The following is a 22382-nucleotide window of genomic DNA, read 5'->3' on the forward strand; positions in this document are numbered from 1 at the left end:
AGCTAAAGCCAGGCCATATTAGCACAGCCTGAGCCTGTCTGTCACCTTGGCAGGGCTAGGGGCCAATAATAACAAGTCTGTGAGATGCCTGCCTTCTTCCCGCCTAATAAGGGAAGGAATGGAGCCATTACTTCTGAAAGGATAAGTATACAAAATCTCCAGGTTGTGAGGATGTCCTTCCAAGTCTCAAACAGCTATTTTTAGGGCAGGTGAGAGCCTCTGCCCAGCTCCCATACCAGTGCACAGTCCTGACCGCTGTGCTGCCTTTAGCCTGTTGTGGAGAGAGGCCCAGTATCTGTGCCTGGCTTGCTCAGTGCCTCTCCAGCCGAGGTGCGAGCCCCTGGGAAGGACTCCTGGAAGACTCCCCCCCACCACCCCCCCCCCAGCCCAATCCCACTGCCTGACAGCCACAGGTAAGAGAACACAGAAGGCATTCACAAGATGGAACTGAAAGCAAATTAATTTATAAAAAAAAAAAAAAAAAAAAAAAAAAAAAAGAAAGAAAGAAAAAAGAAAAAGAAAAGAAAAGAAAAGAAAAAAATTTACAGAAAACTTTTGAACAGAAGAAAGGTGCGAAGACGCAGAGGAAGAGAAACACGGGACGTGAGGAACAAAGCTTGGTGGGAGGGACTGGGAAGGAACTGGTGGAGAGCCTGGAGTCCCATCTGCCTTCACATCAAGGATGTGGAAGGGAGAGACGGTAGGGGAGGCAGTGGAATCCAGGGAGCAGAGCCTAGCTGCAAGCTGGCAGTAGGCACTACCCTAGGTCGGGCACCCCTCCACTGTCCTAAATCCCAGGGAACCCCTAGCTACCAGTCAAGGTTCTGATGGTACTGGGGGAAGAGGGAAGAGGTTAGAGGGGTGACCCACCAAGTCATAAGGAGGTGCTTAAGTGCTTTTTGAAAAATTCAGGTTAACAACTCCCCATCCTCTCTAGCTCCCTTCTCCATGTCTTCTAGGAGCCCAGTGACAGGGCCCAGGGAGGAGGAAGAACAGTGCCCTTTCTTCCTCTATTACCTACCACAGGAATCCCCAAAATATGTTTCCCCACCAAATACACATACGCTGACATCAACTACGCAGGTGACTTTTAAAAACACAAAACTGACATTCAGAGGGAAAGGGGTCATTGGCTGAGCTGGGGTGGCCTAGAACAGCAACACTGAGGAAGCAGCAGGAGAGATTAGTAGGAATAAACTGGGGATGGGGCAGCTGAGGGGGGTGGGGAATTGATTCGGTCACTAACGGTGGGGGCTGGAAGAGACAGATTCGGCACCCTATTCTATCCCCAGAGCTCTCCCAGAACCTTAAATCCCCCTTTCCTGTCACCTCCCTCCTCCAAAAAATGTAAAAGTTGGGTGGGGTGTTTTTTTTGTTTGTTTTGTTTTGTTTTGAGTGGGTGGAGGAAGCTGCAATGTGGCTTTTTTATCTCTCTACTTCCTTTAAAGGGCTTAATTTTGTTTTATCCATAAAAAATGCAGTAGCTTTGAGGGGGTGCACCCTTAGAAGTGGTTAATTAGAACCTTGTAGAAACACTTTTCCCCAGCCCTTTCTTCAAGGGCAGCATCCCCATCCTATCCTCTCTCCCAGAAATTAGAAACATCTTTTAAACAGAAGTCCTTGAATAATCCAATATAAAAATGCATGCCCCTGACAGGCATGGCGGGGGCTTTGGAGGGGCAGGAGGAGCTTTCCTTACGTAGTGATGAACTCTCCAGGCTGGGGAAGGGTCCCAGTGGTGGGGAGAGGGCTGTTCCTGGAACCTTGATCTCCATAGGGGGTGAGGGAGAGAGATGTCTGGCTGGCTCCTCACTGTGGAGGTGGCACAGGGGTGACTGTGCCTGGGCTTGGGGCCGTGGGGTCTGGAGGCAGGGGGGTACCTGGGTCTGTGGAGAAAAGGAAGACGAATCAGCTAGGGTGAGCAGGAGAGGGATCCAGACGCAGGCCACCACAGACAAACAGAACTGGGCATGGCATGCAATGGGTGGGTAGGTGACTGAGGTACCCACAATGTACAACTTCATTTCCCAACACCCTCTCCCACCTCATACTGGGAAAACTGAAATACCCCAAATCTTCCTGCCCCCAAGGAAACTCTCTAAATGGGACATTCGAACGTGATGGGAACAAGCAAAGGGGATGCCAATCATCATGCAAACAGGTAGCTGTTTTTCAAGTTTACAACTGAGATGCTGTGCCTTAGGACTCCTCCGTGACCCACCAGTGAAAGGCCCCAACGTCATCCCAGAGGTGGCAGCTGCCAGGGTGGGGACTGGTGGAGGACAGCCAGAGAGGCCCTTCCCCCTGTATTCTAATTTACCAGAGCGTTCAAAAAGGATTGTGGAGTTCTCGTGCCTAAGCCCTTCCCCCTACCTGCCCCCCATCCCTCCATGTAACCCCTCTCCCTCACCCTTCTCCCCTCCAGGACCCTTCTCACCTGGCAGTGGGCTGGCACTGGGCAGGAGGTTGCCCTGAACAGCTGCCACAATGGCAGGGCTCTGGGCTGCGGCGGATCCGAGCCCCGGCCCGAGAGGCAAGGAAGATGGCATGGTGGTGGTCGCCGGCAGGTTAGGATGTAGAGGGTTCGCCATGGACACAGGCAGGTTAGGTGGGGGAAGAGTGCCCGGGGCAAACGGGAGATGGTGGTGATGCCCATGCAGGTTAGGAGGAGGGGGCAGGTTAATACTGATGGAGTCAGCTAGACTACCAAATGGGATGATGGATGGAGCGGGAGGAGGAGGAGGAGGCGGCATGCCAAAAGGCAAACCCAAAGGAGCATTACCCGCCACGCCTGGGTGCCCGCTGCCTGGCACTGCCCCTGGCATCATTGAGGGAGGAGTTTGTTGGTTGGGGAACGGTGAGGGGCCTGGAAACACAGAGGAGAGACCAAGGAGGTTAGAGGCATAAAACCTCCCTTACTAACTCACTGTCCCAGCAAGGATAACCTAGCCACCCCTCAGCACCACTTTTCCTGATACGAGAATAAGTGATAAATCCCTGGAATAAAATTCCAAAGCTCTGGGTCTGGGGCAGGATTGCTGTTGTCTCAAGGATATAACAGAGGTGAGAGAGAACCCATCTGCAGAAATTTCCAGTCCTGTCACAGATCCCTTTTGAGGGAGCCCTCTAGTCAGCAAGGGTTCCAGAACCCAGAACTTACCATGGGGTCCAGGGGGGGGTACCCCTGGCGGAACCGCCCCAGGCTGGGGGGCTCCAGCTGGCTGCTGCTGCTGCGGCCCTGCCGTTGACCCTGCGGGCCCAATCTGTTCAGAGGGGCCCATGCTTCCAGGAGGGGCCCCGCTGCCAGCAGGAGCAGGGGCCACAGAGGCCGGAGCCATGGCCAAGCTGTGAACTGCGGGTGGCCCAGCAGTGCCCGCAGGTGGGATAGGCTGGGAGCCTGGGGGCAGGGCTGGTGGTGGCTGCTGCTGCTGTTGGTGCATTTGTTGGAAGTGCTGCTGCCGGGCCCTCATCTCTGCGTACTTCAGCTGCTCCATGTGGAAGGCTTGTCTGTCGGCCAGGAGCTGCTGCCTCTGATACTCCAGCTGCCAGTGCCAATTGAGTACCGTTACCCACGTTCACAAGATCACAAAGGTAAACACCTTGCCCCCTGCTTTGTCTTCTGACAAATCCAGCCTCTCATTCTGGCAGTTCCCCACATCACATGTAAATCTTGTGCTTGGGCTTGCCCTGCCCTCCCCTGTCCTCCCCTTAAGAATTCCCATGACCATGTCTTCTGGCTGCCCACATGGCTTCTCACTGCAGTGGAGTTAATCTAGTGGGGACCCTTACTCATTTCAGCTTTGAAGCTTTGAATCTGACACTATGTTCATTTGGAAAACGCTTCCAGTTCCTCTTGTCAACTTGCGTTTTCTTCCCCCAAAATTGGCTAAAACACTCACCATTTTTAGGAAGCCATCCCAGATCAACTCATTAGCCTCTGAGCTTTGCCTTTATTTTGTTATATCTCAGGACTTATATATGTGATTTAGAATCTTTTAATTTGAATTTGTCAGATACTTTAAGCATTCACTTTTTGATGCCTCTGTATTGAATACTGGATATCTCCAATTAAACTGCAGGTTCTCTGAGGTTAGGATCCCTGTTTTCTATTTCTTTTTATATGGTCTCAAAAACAAAATGGTTTGGGGTGCCTGACTGGCACAGTTGGTTAAGCATCCGACTCTTGATCTCAGCTCAGGTCATGATCTCACATTTGTGAGTTCAAACCCCACATCAGGCTCTGCGCTGATGGTGCAGAGCCTGCTTGGGATTCTGTCTCTGCTTCTCTCTGCCCTTCCCCTGCCTGTATGCGCGCGCTCTCTCTCTCTCAAAATAAATAAAATTTTTTAAAAAATGGTTTAATACATTGTCTATCCCATCCCCCTTCCAAGTTTACCTCCTGGATCTGAAGCCCCCTCCCCCTCATCATCCCTTAAACCTGCTCACTCACTCAACGATATTCACACTCTACAATGGGTAAAACACTGGTCGAGGACCTGGAAATGAGGCAATCAAAAAAATAACTAGGTGGTTAAGCGTCCAACTCTTAATTTTGGCTCAGGTCATGAGCTCTGCAATGGGGTTAGAGCTGGGCATGGAGCCTGCTTAAAATTCTCTCTCCCTTTCCCTCTGTCCCTTCCCTGCTTGTGTCTTGCTCTCTCTTTCTTGCTCCCAATAAATAAATAACTAAATTTAAAAAACAAAAAAACCAGGGGGTGCCTGGGCTGGGTGGCTCAGTTGGCTGGGTGTCCCACTCTTAATTTCAGCTCAGGTCATGATCCCAGTGCCCAGGGAACAAGCCCTGAGTCAGGCTCCATGCTTAAGCCTGCTTAAGACTCTCTCTCTCTCTCTCTCTCTCTCTCTCTCCATCTGCCCCTCTCCCTTGTTCATGCTCTCTAAAATTAAAAAAATTTAAAAAAACAAAAACAAAAAACAAAAACAACTAGGATCTCTGCCCCATGATGCTAACATTCTATGAGACCTCAGGCTCCAAGCTTCACCTGTGGGTCACTTGTCCTTAACTGCCTGGAGTTAACTCCTCCTGCTCCTCTGCTGTGAAGCCCTGTTACTCTCAGGCTTTCTGCACTGTTGCTCACCCCCATCCTAAACCAAGGTATAGCTCAGAGGCAAGGTGTGGCCCTGGGTTCCACTGGTCAGCAGGGGATGCTACTCACTGCCTCTCGCTCCCGGTCCATGATCGTCTCCAACTCTTCAAAGTGCCGGAGTTTGATCTCCAACTTTTTCATCTGGGTCTCCACCAGCAGGGCCACCAGCGATTTGATCTTCCTCTCCTCCACGGCGGCCAGGTGCTAGGGAAGGCGGGGAGGGCAGCACATGAGTGGGAGGGCCCCGCAGGAGACATGCCAGGGAGAGGGTGGCAAGGTGGAGGCTGGCAAGTTTTAAGAAAGAACTTGCTGTGGTCACAACCCACAGAGTAGCAAAGCATTCATATTCTTAAAAGAATATGAAAGAAAAAAAAAAGAGACTGAGTGGCAAAGGATAAGACAAAATCAAATAATTAGAGGGTAAAAACAGGCCTAATGCTAAAAAGCTTCAAGAAGCTTAGAAAAGAGATGACCAACTCTCCCTCTCAGGATCAAAATGAGAAGAAAACAGACCAGGATCATGGAAGTGAGGAGCACACAAAGATTTCCTCCAGATGAAGGGAGATCAGAGAAGGGGGCAGCTCCGTCCCTAGGGGTCTTCTGGGTCTCTGGCCCTCACCTTGGCCTTCACAGCGGCGGCAGCCAGGGCAGCAGCAGCAGCGGTGGAGAGATTGCCCTCGCCGATGTCCCGCTCCACTTTCGTCTTCCTCTCCCCCTCTGACTCCACCACTTCCTTCAGCACCTCCTCCTGCCCCTCCTTTGGTTCCTTCTCCTTGTCGGGGTCGACTGTGTCAGAAAAAAGGTGGGGTCAGCCCAGTAGCCCCACTTTTCCTTCCTGGACCCCCAACCACCATGCTGGGAAGCTCACCTATTGGGTCCCCATCGCTCTTCTCTGACTCCTTCTCGCTGTCACCTTGTTTCCCTTTCTCTTCATCCTTCTTGGGAACCTCGCTGGTTTTCTCTTTCGCTTCTTCCTCGACAGCCCCAACTCCTTCCCGGGGCTCCTGAAGTCCCAGTGAAAGAAAAGTAGACAATATCAGGGTAGCTGCTACTCACACAAAGGGCCCAGACTGGTAAATGAATTTTTACCCCGCACTTTGGAGGTACCTGGACTCCAGACAACAGCCCCACCTAAGCCCAGCACCCCCTTCCCCACCGTGCCACCCCAGCACCTCCACCCTCCCAGCCCAGCTCATTGACACTATACCTTGGGCTCCTTCTTCTCCTCTGTGGCCTGGCCCTCCGCCCGTGCCTCATCAGTCCCGCTCTCCTCTAGGCCCATGGGAAGAGGAAACGGGAAATGTCTGATACAGAGACCGTCTCTGGGACACTTTTCCAAAAGCCCCCTCTCCTACCCAAAATCTTAGTGACAGGACTGGCAGGGAGCCACAGTCCCTAAGATGGAGTCCTGGGGAAAATAAAAACCCTGCCAATTGTCCCCATTCAACAACTCGAAGCAGGGACAGCACAAGGATATGAGGTGGCTCTGGGTCTTCGTGACAGGGGAGAACTCTGGGAACTTTCCAGGTCTTACCGATCCGCTCAGGCTCATCAGAGGTGGTTCCGGCGATACCACTGCTTTCCAGACCGAAGGCTGGGTCCGCCTTGCCTGTCACTTTGGCGGCTTCCTCCACTTTCCGAACGTGGGCCTCCACCAAGGCTGTGGGTACTTCTTCCTTCATTTTGGAGAACTCTTCTGCAAGATCCAGAGAGGACAAGGCTGGGATGGGGGCAGGCAGGCAGTTCTAACTGTCCCTATGAAAGCGGCCTCACAAACCCATCTCTTCATCTAGACCAGCACGGAGCTAGACAGGTGCCTGAGCTGACGCCAGCAGCAGACAACGCCAGCAAGGCAGCCAAACTGGAGGGGCTTTCAAGGTCTGAGTAACCAGCCCTTCAAACCAAAGAGGCCAGGACCCCTCCACATTACCTAGGGCCGACTTCGCAGCAGCAGAGGCGACTCGAGGATCGACGACAGAGGCCAGGAAGGCAACAGTGCTCATAACAGGGTTGCCTGACTGACTGAAGGGGATAGGCTGGTAGGCCAGGGGGCCCAGGGAGGCCTCTGAGTCCTCCAGGTACGGGTCTTCAATGGGAAGACGAAGAAAATGCAAGATGCACTCATCCTGCGTGCGGCTTCCCACGTGTTCTGACACTTTGTTCCAGTCATCTTTGTACATTTCCAGTGCCTGGTGGTAGTGGTGGAGACACAACTTCCTTACTTAGCCACTTTCCTTGAAGGTCAACTCCCCCCATCCTACTAAGGGTAGCGGGCTTCAAAGATCTCTGTGTTGTGGTGTTTGTGGAGTCTGCTGGGTCCCAGGGGAATCTCCAAGTAGCACTAAGAAAGGATATGGAGTTAATGAAATGGCCCAAATGCCTGGCCTGGAGCTGTTCCCTGGGGCAGGTGCAGCAGGCAGCGGGGAGGAGACACACTGGGGACAAGATCACGCTCTCTGCACTCACAGGTGCAGCTGACACCCTGGCCACTTCTGTTTTCATAGAACTCTCCTTTCCTTGCCCAAATTACCTCTAAGAGTAGCAGGGTCTCCTGTTCTGTCCACTCTCGAGTGGCACTGGCTGCAGCTTTACTCTGCAGGAGAAACACGCAGGTCAGAGAGAGGAGGCCATGACTTCCAGAGAGTGAAGGTGCTCCACCCCTGAAGTCGGCCCACACCCCCGTACCTTGGAGGGGACGTTCTTCTTTGTGTACATGTCTGTGCGCAGCCCAAAGTTCTGCATGTCTGTTGGTTTCTCTTTGCCTTTGTCAGGGAAGTTGAGCATTTGCTGGGAAGCAGAGGTCTGCTATTTGTGGAGGGAAAAGAAAGAGGTGAGTACAAGTGACCGCAGGAGCTAGGGGCAGACAGAGAGAGAAAACAGACAGAAGGAGTTTCCTTCCCAAAGCCAGGGACACCCCTGAGTGGGACTTCCTCCCTCACTGCTGTAGCTCCTCTGCTCTCATGTCTCTTCTTCCCCGAGCAGGGGCCCCCCAATAAAGGGGCAAATAAGAAGCCCAGCGGGGTCTACACCCCACCTACCAGCTCTGGCTTGCCCTTAGCCGTCTCTGGCACCAGGTCATCCAGCTCTTTGCCCTTTCGCCCAGCCTTGGTATCAGCATCAACCTGGCGGCCCTGGGAGACAGAGCTTGGCGTCATGGAAGCTGGGCAGGAAATGACCAGGCCAAGGCCCTGGAGGCCTCAAGACCAAATGCTGGGCAGCCCGCAAGCTCTGGGGGCACTCATGCCACTGTTCCATGTTCCCTTAATGATTAATTAGATCTGTAGTTGGCATGATACCCATTTGTATTCACAAATATCTTTACAGGTTCCCTTAGGAGCTGGACAATTTAGGTTCTAATCCTAGATTTGGTACTCTGTGATCTTGGGCAAGCCACATATTCTGTCTTCTCTTAATTTTTGTAATGTATGAAATGGAAGTGGAAAAAAATGGAAGTGATCATAATTATGAGGCAAAAACGGAAAAAAAAATGTTGGAAACATGACAAAGTTAAAAAATTTCATGCAACTTCATTTTCAGCCATCTTTCTCTATCTCTTCCGTGCCCTACCCTGGCCTGTCTGCTCCTCGAGAACAAGGAGCATCTCTTCTCCCTCAGCAAGTCCTCACAGTCTTAGGTACAGAGGCTGAGAGAGGGTGCTAAACACACGGGCTGATTCCTGTGGCCCTTTGCATCCCATGGAAAAGGAAGAAGCCTCAAAACACTCCTGAACCATTACCCTAAAAAACCAGAAAAAGAAAAGTCCAAAGAAGCCCAGTTTTTCCCAACCCGACCCTGCCCCACAGCCCCTCACCCTACCTGCGGTGTCTTGGGCTGCAGAGGCACCAGCCCTGACGGCGTGTCTGCCAAGACATGGAAGTGAGAGGTGGGCGGAGGCCCCATCGGGGTTGGTCGACTCTCAGCATCCACCTGGTAGTTAATAAGACCCCACTGCTCTAGGAAGGCATGGACCCTGGGAGGAGAGAGGTGGAGACAGGGTCACATGGGACAGCCAGAAAGGGGCAGAAGTGGGGCATAACACTCCCTCTCCTCAGCCCTCTTCTCTGCTCATTCTGCTCCCTGGGAGATCCCATCTCCTCCCACACCCTAAATGCCGGTGACCCCCAGGTCTACCTACATATCCAGCGGGGACCTCTCTCCATATCCACTCACCTACTAGACCTCTTCTCCTGGATAGCCAGTAAAATCGAAGCAGGATCCTTCAACTACAGACGTACTCCTTCTCCTTTTTCCCACATGCCAGAGAATGCCACTGCCATTCCCTCAAGTCACACGTGCCCTGAATATGAACTCTGCCTTTCTCTAGAGGTGTGTTTTTTTTTTTTTCCTTCTTATTCCCCTACGCTCCTTGCTGGCAGCCCCCCTTCTGCCAAGAGACATCTGTGGGCAGACATCCTTATGTACCCCCTTCCCCTCAGCTGCAGACCCACCTCATGATGGCACAGACGTCACCTGCCAGGTTCCTGCGGCAGGCAGTGGAGGTAAGATACTCTTGGGGGTTCAGCCGGTAAGTGTCAATCATGAAGTTTCGATAAGCCAGGTAGCTTCGGAGAGAGACAGAAAGATGAACAAGAGGAAGAAAAAATAAGTCCATTGAGGACTGAAAGGTAGGAAAAGTGATAAAAGGGCTGACGATCCCTCCTGTGCGACAAAGAGGAAAGAGCAGATCATTTGCCTCGGTAAACACTGAGGGTTTACTAGATGCGAGGGCTTCAAACACTGCTACATTTTCCTTGATGGGGGGTTTTTAGCGAAATGAATTATCTCCTTGTCTGTAGTTAGGGGAGTTTTATCCAGCCTTTGAACAAGTAATAAAAACAGAAGAAAGGTGTCTTTATTTCCAAAAAGACAGGTGTTAAGGGGAGGTCTATCCATGCCTCCAACTAGTCAACATGCTGTGGTATAAAGAATGTATGTTTTTGTTTTTTAATTAAGCTCTACACTCAATTGAACTCACAATCCAGGGATCAAGAGTCACAGGCTCTATCTGGCTGTTGATAGAGCCTGTGACTCTTGATCTCGGGGTCATGAGCTCAAGCCCCACATTGGGTGTAGAGCTCACTAAAAAAAAAAAAAAAAAAGAAAAGAAAAAAAAGAATATATGTTTTGAAGGTGGAAAGATCTAAGTTCAAATCCCAGTTCTACCTGGCCTTGGGCAAGTTACTTAAGGTTTTTGAACCTCAGTCTCCTAATCTGTAAAGTGGAGTATCTGCTTAAGAATAGAAACATCTACAGACATCTAGTACAGTGCCTGGCACATTTCAAGAGTTCAGTAAATGGTAGCTATTATGTGGTGTGCCATAAAGTTTGAGAACATGAGCCAGTATAAAGGATTCAGATCCTGGTTTTTCTACTTACTGGCTGTGTGATCTTAATCAAGTGACTTAACCTCTTTGTACCTCAGTTTCCTAATCAGTTAACTGGAGAGGATAATAGGACCTACCTCTAAAGGTAATGTGAAGATTAGTCAATGCATGTAAGACACATAGGATAGTGTGTGGGAGATAAACCTTCAATAGATACAGGCAATTATCACTATTTACTATCTTACATCAAGACCGCAAAGTGTAGAACAGTTCTAAATCCAACCCTGCCTACAGACCATGTTGAACTCATGTGACTGGGTCACCACCGCCTTTTCCTTTGGAGAAAGCAAGGCTTCGTCCTATACTGCTTTCCCCAGGAAGAGGAGAGAACCACACCAGGCTACAGGGAAAGAAACACAGTGGGAAGGCAAGATGGCCCCAAAGAGGGGAAGCTAAGGAACATCTGAGAAGCAGGCTCGTTCAGTTCTTAGGGGAATCAAAGCTTTCTCACCCTTCTCATCGTGGTATTTCTCCTGGAGCACCTCTAACCATAGAAGATTGTCAAGACTCATCCAAAGCCAAACAGGTTTAGCCTGAGGCAACACCTTGAAGAAGATAGAGACTTCCAAGCCCCAAGCCTGCACTTTACATAACACTTCTCTCCAGAGAGCCCTCTCCATCCCTTAATTCAAAGGCTTGGAACTTCAGAGCTCTTCCTCTTGTTTTTCTGTTAAAACCTACTCTCCGAGACCAGCCTGGTAATAGTCACTTACATTTTAGCCAAAGCTATTATTTATGCTAGGAGTATTTGCATTTTATTATTTATTTATTTATTTTTTAAATTTTATTGAAATGTTTTATTTATTTTTGAGAGAGAGAGAGACAGAGTGTGAGCTGGGCAGGGGCAGAGAGAGAGGGAGGCAGAATCCACAAAGCAGACTCCAGGCTCTGAGCTGTCAGCACAGAGCCCGATGTGGGGCCTGAACCCGTGAACCACGAGATCATGACCTGAGCCGAAGTCAGACGCCCAACTGACTGAGCCACCCAGGCGCCTCAGTATTTGCATTTTAGACATCTTAGTAACTATGGATTGGAAGGCTCTGTATTCTGTTGAAAGAAATGGAGGAATCAGAGCAGGTACCCATTTTGTACAGAAAACCATGCTTAATACTGCCCCCAGGCAAATCCCAGAGAGCATGCTACTGAGGCCCCAGTGCCGGGCTAGGGCTTCCTGTGGGTGGAGATCGTGTCTTTGTAAAAGTAGCATAGTGCCTGGCTCATAGAAGAAGCTCAAGAAATATTTGCCAAACTGGATGGTGCTAGATCAGGAAAGGTGATCAGGGACAGGAGGGAGAAAGAGAATCATGAGCTGAGATGCCCTTACATTTCTGGAGTCTTGGACTTGTTCTTGCCGTTAAAGAACTCAGGGAGAGCCCTCCGCTCAATGGCATGAACACTGTAAGAGAAAACGGAATCGATTAAGAAGACACTGGTGGAGATGAGAGCCCCAAAGAGAGGTAAAAGCTAGAAGGGAGGGAGGGAGAACACAGTTCTTCGTTCCTTGAGGAGAACTTCCCACAGGGCTGTAAGACTCAAAGACACCAGGAGCTCCCCTAAAACTGAAATATACCCCAGTCTGTCTGGCTAATGAAGAAATAACTTATTTGGAGACAGGAAGAGAAGGCAAGGAAATGGGGAGGCATGAGAAGATGGAGAAAAAATACCTATTATAGTCAAACCAGGCAGCATAGCTGGGGATAATGATGTGGTGGGTCTGTTCAGTCACATTGTCCTCATGCAGGTCCGGGTTCTTCGTCTGCTCTCCCTTGTTCCCTGTACTGTTTTCATCCTCATCCTACAAGTATAGAGGCTGCTAGCCACACAGCATTCCCATTTTGCCCCTGGCGACCCTCTGCTTCTCCCACACCCCAGGAACGTGGGCACTAAGGATGGGTATGCGAATGAAGAATATAGGCCCAGAACTTGGAAAGGGTCAGAGTTTTGAGTTTTGAACAATAGCTAGAACTAGTCTAAGGTGGGAAAACTTGGGGCGATGGAAAGTTCTGAGTATCAGGAACTTTATAAGCACAAATCAGAATCCCATAGAGAGGTAGAGAAGGCTTCTCTAAACTGGCTGCACCTTGCCCGTGGTCTCCATGCTTTCATCCTCCTGTTCATCTGAAAGAGAGAGGCAGTAAAATAGAAGGTTGGAGTCTCCTGTGGGGCAGGAGAATCCTACTTTCTGAAAAGCCGCGGCAGGCTACGGGAAGGTGACAGCTGCGCCCCCTCTCCTTCTTACCCAGGTCAGTCATGGTGCCTCCTTTGACTGGGGCTGACTCGGAATCCTTCTTAGTGTTTACTGCCAGGAAAGAGAGTCATTTTACCAGACAGGTTCTGCCCAAATCAAGCCTTTACCTCTCCACCTTTAACAAGTCTTAGAGATCTCGCTTTCTCCAAATACTTCTGTCCATCTAATCCCAAAAAGCAGTAACTGCCTCCAGGCACAGTCATTGTAGGGCTTGAATCTCACCCGCCACTTTCCCTCCTTCCCCCACCCAAAATTCACTTAACTGTTTACCTATAAGGAAGCATCTTTTACTCTATGGACGTGCATAAATCATTTCTGTCTTTGACAGGTCTCCTTATCTCCATCTATGTGTCTGTAAATTCTTTAATGGACAGAGTCTGACCAAATCACTCTGTAGAGGAATGGTACGATCTTCAACATTTTTTAAAGCAGAGGACTTGCTTTAACTGAATCCATACCCAATAGCTCAGGAAAAAACATGAATACAGAAGAGAGCTGCTGTGATTGATGAGGGGGTGGAAGCCAGAACTCCTCTCTCTCAGTACCCCCACCCCCACCCCCACCCCTGAAATACACTCCTGGATATTATTTGAGCTTGTCTATGGAATACAGATCATATTCCACATTTACAACTGTACAACTCTTTAGCACCACAGAGCAATGATCTCCAAGGTGGGGTTCTCACATAGGATACAAAACATGGTCCACTGGAATACAGGCAAAGAATAGTAGAACTTCTCTTTACATTTGTTTTTTAATCTTATCTTTTACATTTTCCCATTTTTAGGTAATGTTTGCATGTATTTAATAGTGTTTCTAAAGTAATGGAATAACAGTAGATATGTACAATTTATACTTGAATACTTTACTGGTGGGGGTACATGATCAAAAACAGTTTGGAGACAACTACTGTCAGGCGTAAAGCACAGTCCACAACTCAGATATGGATATGATGTCAGAGGACTGTCCGTGGTGATGAAAATAATTTTAATAACCAGCTAAACTGAAGGGAGAGTTCCTTAAGACCTGGAGCTGGGCCTGGGAAATCAGCCCTCTCCAAAGGTGGGTCCCAGGGGTTTGTTGTGGCCCATACCTGTTTTAGGCAATGTCACCTCCTCTACATTGGGGACTGGTGAAGGCTCATCCATGTCCTTTGTTAGGTCTTCTTGCTCCTCCTCTCTGTGGCCACGCTTTGACTTGGTGTAAGGTGTTGAGGGACTGGGAAGGGAAGGGAGTGAAAGAGAATCCAGTCATCTTTGGACAAAGAGTCCCTGGAAGTTGAGGTTCAAGGGGAGCAAAGCAAGAGAGAATCCCAAAGATGGAACTGAGCATACCCAGAAACCCATCAGTATAGAGTACTGGGAAGTACAAAGGCTTTGCACTTGAAGATTTAGCTCTCTTTGAGTCTACTAGTGGCTGCAACCAGAATAACAACCAGGCAGCTAAAGAAGACCTCATTGTCCCTCTCAGGACATGGACAGGAATATGGCCTACCCAGGTCAGGGCCAGGTGGTTATGGGAAGCAATCTGTCCTCCCTTCCTTCAACATGGTGTGGAGAGAATGGTGAAGGTGGGGGCAGGGTAGGGGCTGCCATACCCTTTCTTAGCATTTTTCTTCTTAGCTTCTGGGGTTGGTGAAGGAGAGGGAGAGCGCTTCCTCTTCTTATAGTTCCCCCCTTTCTTGTCCCGTCGGTCTGAATCTGGGCTGTTCACCTGCAGGTTGCAGAATTGGAGCAAATGTCAGCCAACAAGCCCCACCGAAGACTTATTCCAAGATTAAGGGATCAAGGAAAAAAGAAGAGGAATTTTAACCTCATCTGTCAGTGTCTTGGCTGAAATCTTCTTTCGGCGGGAGACAGGGCTTTTGTCATCATTCACCTCGTAGTCTTCCTCATTCATCCATTCATTGAAAGTGTCTGTGTCCAGAATCCACTTCGCATGAACCTGAAGTACAAAGGCAGACTGTGCTGGAAAGAAGCCTGAAAGCCACAGCTCTGTCTGGGGACCCCGAATAGAAAAGCTGAAAGGTACAGGAGCCTGTGCTTCATCTCCAAATGGTGGTCTGGTCCTGGTATGAACCACATTTTTTTTTTTTTTTTTTTTTTTTTTTTTAAGAATTTATTTTTGGGGCGCCTGGGTGGCTCAGTCGGTTAAGCGTCCGACTTCGGCTCAGGTCATGATCCTGTGGTCCGTGGGTTCGCGCCCCGCGTCGGGCTCTGTGCTGACAGCTCAGAGCCTGGAGCCTGTTTCGGATTCTGTGTCTCCCTCTTTCTCTGACCCTCCCTTGTTCATGCTCTTTCTCTGTCTCAAAAATAAATAAATGTTAAAAAAAAATTTTTTTTTTAATTAAAAAAAAAAAAAAAAAAAAAGAATTTATTTTTAAGTAGTCTCTACACCTAACATGGGGCTTGAACTTAGAATCCTGAGATCAAGAGTCACACAGTCTACCAACTGAGCCAGCCAAGCACTCCCTGGGATACTTTTTGGGGTACTTTAGGGGACAAGAAATGCTCACCTTCCTAGGTTTCTCAGGAGTTGGAGCATCTTCCACAGATGCTTCAATTTCACTGGCTGGGATCCAAGTGTCGTAACTGCCATAGGAAATTGGTGAAGTCAGATCAATGGGATGGAGTTGTGGAAAAGTAAAGTGCAAATCTTTTACCTTTCTCATTTGCAAAAAAAGTATTGGATTGTTAGGTTATTTTTTGGTATGATTATTTTTCCAATTGATATTGGGATTCTTTTCATTATAAAATAATAAAAACAATTTCAGAAATAAAAAAAGAAAGAAAAGAGTCCCTTCAACACAACTGTTCAGTATATATTTTTCCCAGTAAATTTTTTCTGTACCATTTTGTTTTTACGTAACTGCAATGTCACTAGTGTTATTTTACAATCCTACTTTTTAGCATTTAATATTTATCTACAAATTATCCATGTTATTTCTATCAGTTCAATGGCTGCATAATAGTCCACTGAGTAGATAAACAAATTGCTGAAACATTTTCCCATTGTTAGACATTTAGATTGTTTCTAACATTTACTTATCATAAATTATACTGGAAGAGCCATTTCACACATAAAGCCCCAATCTTTTTAGCCTAAGCCTCATTTAATAAGTCCAAACCTCTCCCAAGACAAAATTCTCATAATAGATAGAAGAACAAATTAACAGACCTAAAAATAACCCCAAAAGAGAGCCTGCTTGCTTTGCTAGATGTTCTAGGGCTTCTCAGTCTGGCTCTCATACTTAAACCTGCCCTAAGACCCTGTCCTCACCTGTCAGGATAGTAGCCCCAGTGCAGAAGAACCTGCTTATCCCTCTTCATGACTGGTCGTACCCATTCCTCTGGGGGTAAAAACAGAACAAGGAGAGATGTAAGCTAAAGGGGTATACAGAAAATAACAGTACACAATTTGTGTTGCAGCCAGGGACCTGGAAATAGGGATATAAGGCAGTAGGAGGGCTCAGAGTTGAAAGGAAAGAGGAGGTGCCAAGGCACTGTGCGGGGGCTGAGCAGTGTCCCCACTGCTAGTCTAAGCCATTCACTGCAGTGGCCAAGAAAACCCAGGTCTCACCTTCTTCCAGGTTCCCTGGGACGGGATACACAACATGGGAGGCATTGCTCTTATCCTCAGTGACTGTTCCCTGCATGGCACAAGGAAAAGTAGGTAAATATGGTGCCCTCCGAATTACTCATGGGTATAAATAAACCAAAATAAGATTTAACCACAGACCTGCCTTCCTAATCATATTCTGCTCAAAATGGTATTAAAGTTGGCTTGCCTTTTTTAAGCACACAACAGCTGAGAGGCAGAGGGAAATGGCTGGGATTGTGCTAATAACAAAGAAAAGCAAAGAACTAAACGTTCCTGCAGATAATCCTCTGAACAGATAATCTACACATGGGAAATGTAAAGTTGACTATATGTCCCCAGCAGTGATATCTGCTTGTTATTATAGAGTTCCAGAGTAAAGGTTTCATTCCTCTGAAATCAGGCAATCTCTGGCTTTCCGTACCCCCAGGCCAATGCAGCCGCTAGGAACAGTGATCTAAACCTGTCAAGACTGGGAGGTGGGAGAAGCAGAGAAAAAGCAGCTCAAGGCTTTAAGCCTAGTCTTTTCCCAAGTAGGCAGAGGCACCTCTGCAGTAGAAGGGCTGCTTATTGTATTGAAACGATCAGGAAGACAGTCATGGAGTTTCCAAAGCTCTCCTGACCCACCCACTCACCTGGTGTCTCTTGATAATGTCCTTTAATTTCCCTAGCAGTTTGGGTTCGATTTCTGGGCACAGAAAAATGTTAGGTCGAGACAGGCAGTTATTCTGTGGGGAGAAGAAAGAGATGGGATGGGATCATGGGAAAGGCACGATTTGGATTTTCACTGAGGGAAAGGAGATGGACAAGGGAGGTTCTTGACTATTACCTGCACCAAGGATTTCTCAATGGTCATGAACATTTCCACGTTGCGGTCCATGCGTGATGGATTCTGGAAATCGTAACGCCGCCTTGAAAAGAGGCAATAACTTATAGTGAGTGTTATAGATCAGGTCTGAGGATGAGGTTAGGGTATATGACTTCTCAGTATGGGAAATCAGAAAGCAGTTTTGCTCACAATAGTTGCCAAAATGGCCTGGGATCTGGGGTTCACTAAGCTCGACTCCATGAATCATTTGTACTTAGTCCAAAAGGACAAAGAAAAGCTTGAGATGCCAACCTAAGAATCCCCTTTCCTCTACAACACACACATTGATGCACACACATATACACACATACATACTCACTTGCTCTTAGACTATTTGGCTCTGATTCTCAGCCATTTTTCTGACCTAGCAAGTCACACCTACTGACCTAGCAAAGTAAGAGACTTGCAAGAAGGTCTACCTACGTTCTCCCATCCCAGAAAGACCCCAGGAAATCATAAAGGGGGAGTCCCTCTAAATGTAAGAAGCACAGAGAAGAAGGCATCTCACCATCCCTGGTCACTCTTAAATTTGTAGGCAGCTGCAAGTATGTGGCACAGGGAGCCTCCTGCTTTGAAATCTAGGAAACATTTGATCTACAAAATTGAAATAGGAAAAAAGTATGTGAGAGTTACATCCTAGATTCTCTTATTAACAATCCTTTCACAAAATCCCATGCAAAACTAATCTCTCTCTCCAAGCTGGACTTCTAACCCTTATGCCACCGTATCTTGTGGCCTGGAAGAAGGGGGAGAAAGAAACCAGTATTCACAAAGCCCCACCTTGTGCCACGTACTTACTGGTTACCTCATCACCCATTACAGAACCCCTACAAGGTAGAGATATTAATCCCATCTAGAGATGAAGGGCTAGATACTCAAAATGTTTAAATGACTTGCCCAAGATCACAGAGCACCAAGTGGCAGAGCCAGGATTTGAACACAAGCCTGTGCAAATCCAAATCTCATCCAAATCCCTTTTAACCATGCCATAAGAGGGGGCACCTGGGTGGCTCAGTCGGTTAAGCGTCCGACATCAGCTCAGGTCAGGATCTCACAGTTTGTGAGTTTCAGCCCTGACGTCGGGCTCTGTGCTGACAGCTCGGAGCCTGGAGCCTGCTTCGGATTCTGTGTCTCCCTCTCTCTGTCTCTCTGCCCCTCCTCAGCTTGCGCTCTCTCTCTCAAAAATAAATCAACATTAACCATGCCACGAGAGTTTCACGTATGAGCTCAGACATGCTGAGATAACCTACTGTACAAAGTATTTGTTTTTTAAGATTTTATTTTTAGGGGTGCCTGTGTGGCTCAGTCGGTGAAGTGTCCGACTCCTGATCTCAGCTCAGGTCTTGATCTCAGGGTCATGAGTTCAACCCCTGTGTTGGGCTCCATGCTAGGTGTGGAGCCTACATACATACATACATAAATATCAAGACTTTATTTTTAAGTAATCTCTACACCCAACGTGGGGCTTAAAGTTACAACCCCCACACGCTCCAACGACTGAGCCACCCAGGCGTGCCTTGTTGCACAAAGTATCACTAAGACAAAGAGAGCGGTAAACTGGGGACTAGGGCAAGCCAGTAATTCCCTGACCAGGGATAGGGATGATAGGAAATTACTCAAATCTCAAAAAGTATAAAACTTACAAAACCCCCACAACTCTCTCTCCAGTTTGGAGGATTCCCCATGCATTTGCACTCACCGGCAGTTTAGTGAGTGGTGCATTGCTGACATGTTTGCCAAAAACTTCTTCCTGAAACTGTAGCAGCTGTACAACCAGGCTAGACAAGGACTTGTTGGTGGGTGGTTCAGCTTGTATATACTAAGGAGACAGAGGGAAAGGTAAGAAAAGGAGACTCCAGATGAATTGTCCATTATCTCCCTTATTTCTTCCCAGGGAGCTCTAGAAACATCTGGGGTAGAAAAAATAGGCTCTTCTTCCTCCACATGTCTACTTTCTATAAAGAAAATGGCAGAAGGGAAGCCCTCTAAGCCCCTCACCAGAAGTTGACATTCTGCTGCCCCCAGACCAACCTGCCAGCATTGTTGGCCACGGAGACTTCCTATTCTTTCTCAGCTACACCCTGAAATTGGAGTTGAAAGACCCTGATTTCTAGTTAACAACACTGAAGGTGGTAAAATTCTGAAGGTTCCTTAAGTTCAGGCAATGGAAGCAACACCTTTGAGGCTCTAAGCGAGACAACAGTGTACTTCTTGGGGTAACTCTGTGGAAGGCCAAGACTCCCCCGTAGAACGCAGCTTAATACGAAAGGTGCAAGGAAGTGAGGCAAGGCAAACAGACTGAGAGCTGAGTTTGTGCATTCTGCTTCTACTAGGAACTGGGCACAAAAGTCTTTGTAGGCTCTCCTAGATGGCAAGGACCAGCTACTAAGACCCAGCCTGGTGAGAAAGAGCAAGAAAACATCTATCCTTTCGGGGGAAACTGTATCCGAGACAAGCAACCCTGGGCCTTCTTACACATTTCCATATTATGCTACCTAGTATCCTAGCCTTCTGTTCTAATTTAAATCTGAGCCAACAGGCTAACTTTCTCTTTACCTTCTGACCCCTGTTTCCGCAACCCTAATCACAGAGAAAAGTGCTCTTCTCAGTGGGAGATGTAAAGAGAGCCTTGAAGGAAAAGGTAACTGACAAAGAGCTAAGAACTTGAAAGCTGAATTTGAAAGCTCACAGGCTGTCAATCCCCCCAGGGCCAGAGACTAAGCCCCTAGACTGATCTCCCTTCCAAAAAGGTCAAAGGAAGAGGCTGGGGAACCAGAGCCTCATGCTGGGGTACAGGAAAAGCCACAGATCCAGCAGCTGTTTGTCAGGATTCTGACACTCAGAGAGACCTCTGAGACAGGGCCATAAGCAGGATCAGAGGGGCGTTCTCCTAAACAACCCATCACACTTCTGACAGGCTGCAAAGCTGGGCAGGAAGAACTGAGGAGCTGAAGGAAAACCAGAAACAGAACCTCTAACTGGGAATAGTGAAAAGGAAGAGGCAGACTATCTCCACAGAAAAACCCTATGTATAGATGTTCCTTTAAACGAGGCCTAAAGACAAAGACACCACCAGGAAGAGGTTTGACAGAAAAGTCAGGTAAGGCTTTTTGAACCCTTTGTTCACTACCTTATTATCTCCAGTTCCGAGCCGGGGGGCCAGAGATATAAAGCTGTTCTAGCCTCTGAACCCCAAACCAAAGGCAGTGCAAGGCCAGGTGGCCCGGTGACTTCATTGTGAAGCTGAGGAATGGTTTAAGAGGTCGCTGCCCAGGAACTGCTATACCCTGCCTCCCAAGAGGTTTCCTTGCCCCTTGGATGAAAGTGGGGGACAAGCGGTAGAGACAGGTGGGCGGGGGGTGCTTCTTAGGGCTGATGAGCCGCCAAGGGCCTGCTCTGTGGCTGTTTACCGTCCTGCTTTCATCATCTCTCCGAACATACACAAAGCACTAGGGAGGCCTCAGCCTACCGGTACCTGGCTCCGTGGGGAGCTCTGGCGGGCACCGTGGCGGGCACGCTGGGGCGTGTGTGTGTGTAGGAGGGGGGGGGGGGGGGGGCGACATCAGACACCCCATCCACCCTCGGCTGCCTCTCCCGGAAAAGCCGGGAAGGCTCTGGCCCAGGAGAGGGTGGGCGGCTGGCACCGGGACCCGCCGGGGCAGTGGAGAAAAACAAGGGGCAGAGGGCGCAGCAGGGAGGGCGGGGGCTGGAATCCCAGGCTGCAGGGCCGGGGGGGGGGGGGGGGGGGGCCGGCAAAAGAGGCTGGGGGGAGGGGCGCGGGGCGCCGGCGGGCGCACTGGGGCTGCTCCGGAGGCCGCAGGGGAGGGGCCGCGGGCCGCCCGAGGGTGGGCAGGATCCGGGGGGAGCTGCGGGGCCTCGGTCCCTTTGTCCCGCCCCCGGCCCCCGCGCGGCCCTGCCCGCGTACCTTCTTGTAGTTCTTGCCGAGCCAGAGCCGCACGTTGTCGAACTGGGTCACGGTGTCCGCGGCCTCGTAGTACTTCACGTTGGGCCCGCCGTCCTTCTTCCGCACCGCCATCTTCTCGGGCTCGGGCCCCGCCGCCGCCGCCCGCCCCGCTCAGCTCAGCTCCCGCCTCCTCCGCCTCCTCCTCCGCCCGCCTCCCGCCGCCTCCCGCCGCCGCGGCCGCCGCCTCCCGCCGCCTGGGCCGGCCCCGGCCGGCGCAGCGCCCCCTGCCGGCCGGTCGGGCACGGCGACGGCCAAGCGCCGGGCGCGGGACCCACTCTGGCGGTCTCCCCGGCGGCGGCGGCGGTGGCGGCGGAGGCGACGGGAGCGTTGGGGAGGCAGCCGCTTCCTGGAGGGGGCGCCCACTCCCCTGAGATCGTTCTGTGCCCGACGCGAAGCCTTTCCTCCCCCTTTGCCTCTCAGCCCAGGGAATGGGGAACCTCTCTATTCCTACCCCAAGGGGACGCCCCCAGCTCACAGCACATTCCCAACCCCTCATGGAGTCCTTAATTCCAAGGAACCCCAGACCCCTTTCCCCAAGAACTTCCTCTCTTTCATCCATCCCCAGAAGTTCCCCTTTTCAACTCTTCCTGAGTCTCCCTCAGCAACCCTCTCACTCCTTAACCCGAGGAGTCCTCTAGCCGCTACCCTGGGTCCCAGTCCCTTCCCTCCAACTGCTTCCTTCACAGGCTTCGCCATCGTTTTCTTAATAGCATACGCTCTTTAAGACCCCTCTTCCCTCCCTGAGTCACCCGGTCCACCCGACTGTTCTTTGAGTGGCATAGAAGCGAGGTAAGGGGCGAAGGGCGGGGGTCCCAGGATACACATCCTGTATGTGGTCGGAGTCGGCTTCCCATTGCCACACTCCCTCCCTGGTCGCAGTGCGGACCCCTTCTGTAAGCGCGCGGCAAAACATAGTTTTGGAAGTCACGGTGGCCGAGTGGTTAAGGCGTTGGACTCGAAATCCAATGGGGTTTCCCCGCACAGGTTCGAATCCTGTTCGTGACGGCCGCTTTTTTTCCCTCTCCCTCTCCTTCAGGATACGTAAAAGGAACTCCCCTCGCACGTGTCTTTCCAGCATTTACCTTTCTGTGTCAGAAATAGCTGAGAGGTCTCACCCCTGGATTGGGACGGATGGAGGTGATCATGGGAAGCTTAATTTGCACAACTGTATCGGCTGCTAGGATACTGGACACCTTCGCAGTTCTGTAGCTTCAGG

At 49.7% G+C, this 22382-nt stretch overlaps 1 protein-coding gene and 1 non-coding gene across 13 annotated transcripts; one reads left to right on the top strand and one right to left on the bottom strand.

The window, feature by feature from the left end:
- Positions 1-442: 442 nt before the first annotated feature.
- On the bottom strand, positions 443-21364 carry SMARCC2 (SWI/SNF related BAF chromatin remodeling complex subunit C2). Of its 12 annotated transcripts, none has more exons than XM_078449791.2 (30): positions 21128-21362; positions 18902-19021; positions 17711-17796; positions 17164-17245; positions 16970-17062; positions 16317-16386; positions 16017-16086; positions 15253-15328; positions 14550-14681; positions 14335-14450; positions 13831-13955; positions 12729-12788; positions 12570-12607; positions 12154-12284; positions 11814-11885; positions 9554-9667; positions 8922-9075; positions 8144-8236; positions 7791-7907; positions 7636-7698; positions 7036-7294; positions 6640-6801; positions 6313-6377; positions 5974-6109; positions 5725-5891; positions 5175-5309; positions 3161-3542; positions 2783-2866; positions 2438-2503; positions 443-1886 (listed from the first exon to the last, which is right to left on the bottom strand). In XM_078449791.2, exons 1-30 carry the CDS (start codon positions 21236-21238, stop codon positions 1810-1812), a joined length of 3456 nt encoding a protein of 1151 aa, XP_078305917.2. In that variant the 5' UTR covers positions 21239-21362; the 3' UTR covers positions 443-1809. The 12 variants fall into 12 exon arrangements, with proteins under 12 accessions (XP_078305917.2, XP_078305916.2, XP_078305913.2 ...); XM_078449790.2 differs by having other exon boundaries at positions 7791-7910; positions 21128-21361; XM_078449787.2 differs by having other exon boundaries at positions 2438-2866; positions 21128-21364.
- A 725-nt stretch (positions 21365-22089) lies between these two features.
- Positions 22090-22171, top strand: TRNAS-CGA (transfer RNA serine (anticodon CGA)). The gene has a single exon. It is a non-coding gene; the product is annotated as a tRNA-Ser (tRNA).
- Positions 22172-22382: the final 211 nt, after the last annotated feature.

The sequence above is a fragment of the Panthera onca genome, chromosome B4, assembly GCF_046562875.1.
Source record: "Panthera onca isolate mPanOnc1 chromosome B4, mPanOnc1 haplotype 2, whole genome shotgun sequence".
Lineage (NCBI taxonomy): Eukaryota > Metazoa > Chordata > Mammalia > Carnivora > Felidae > Panthera > Panthera onca.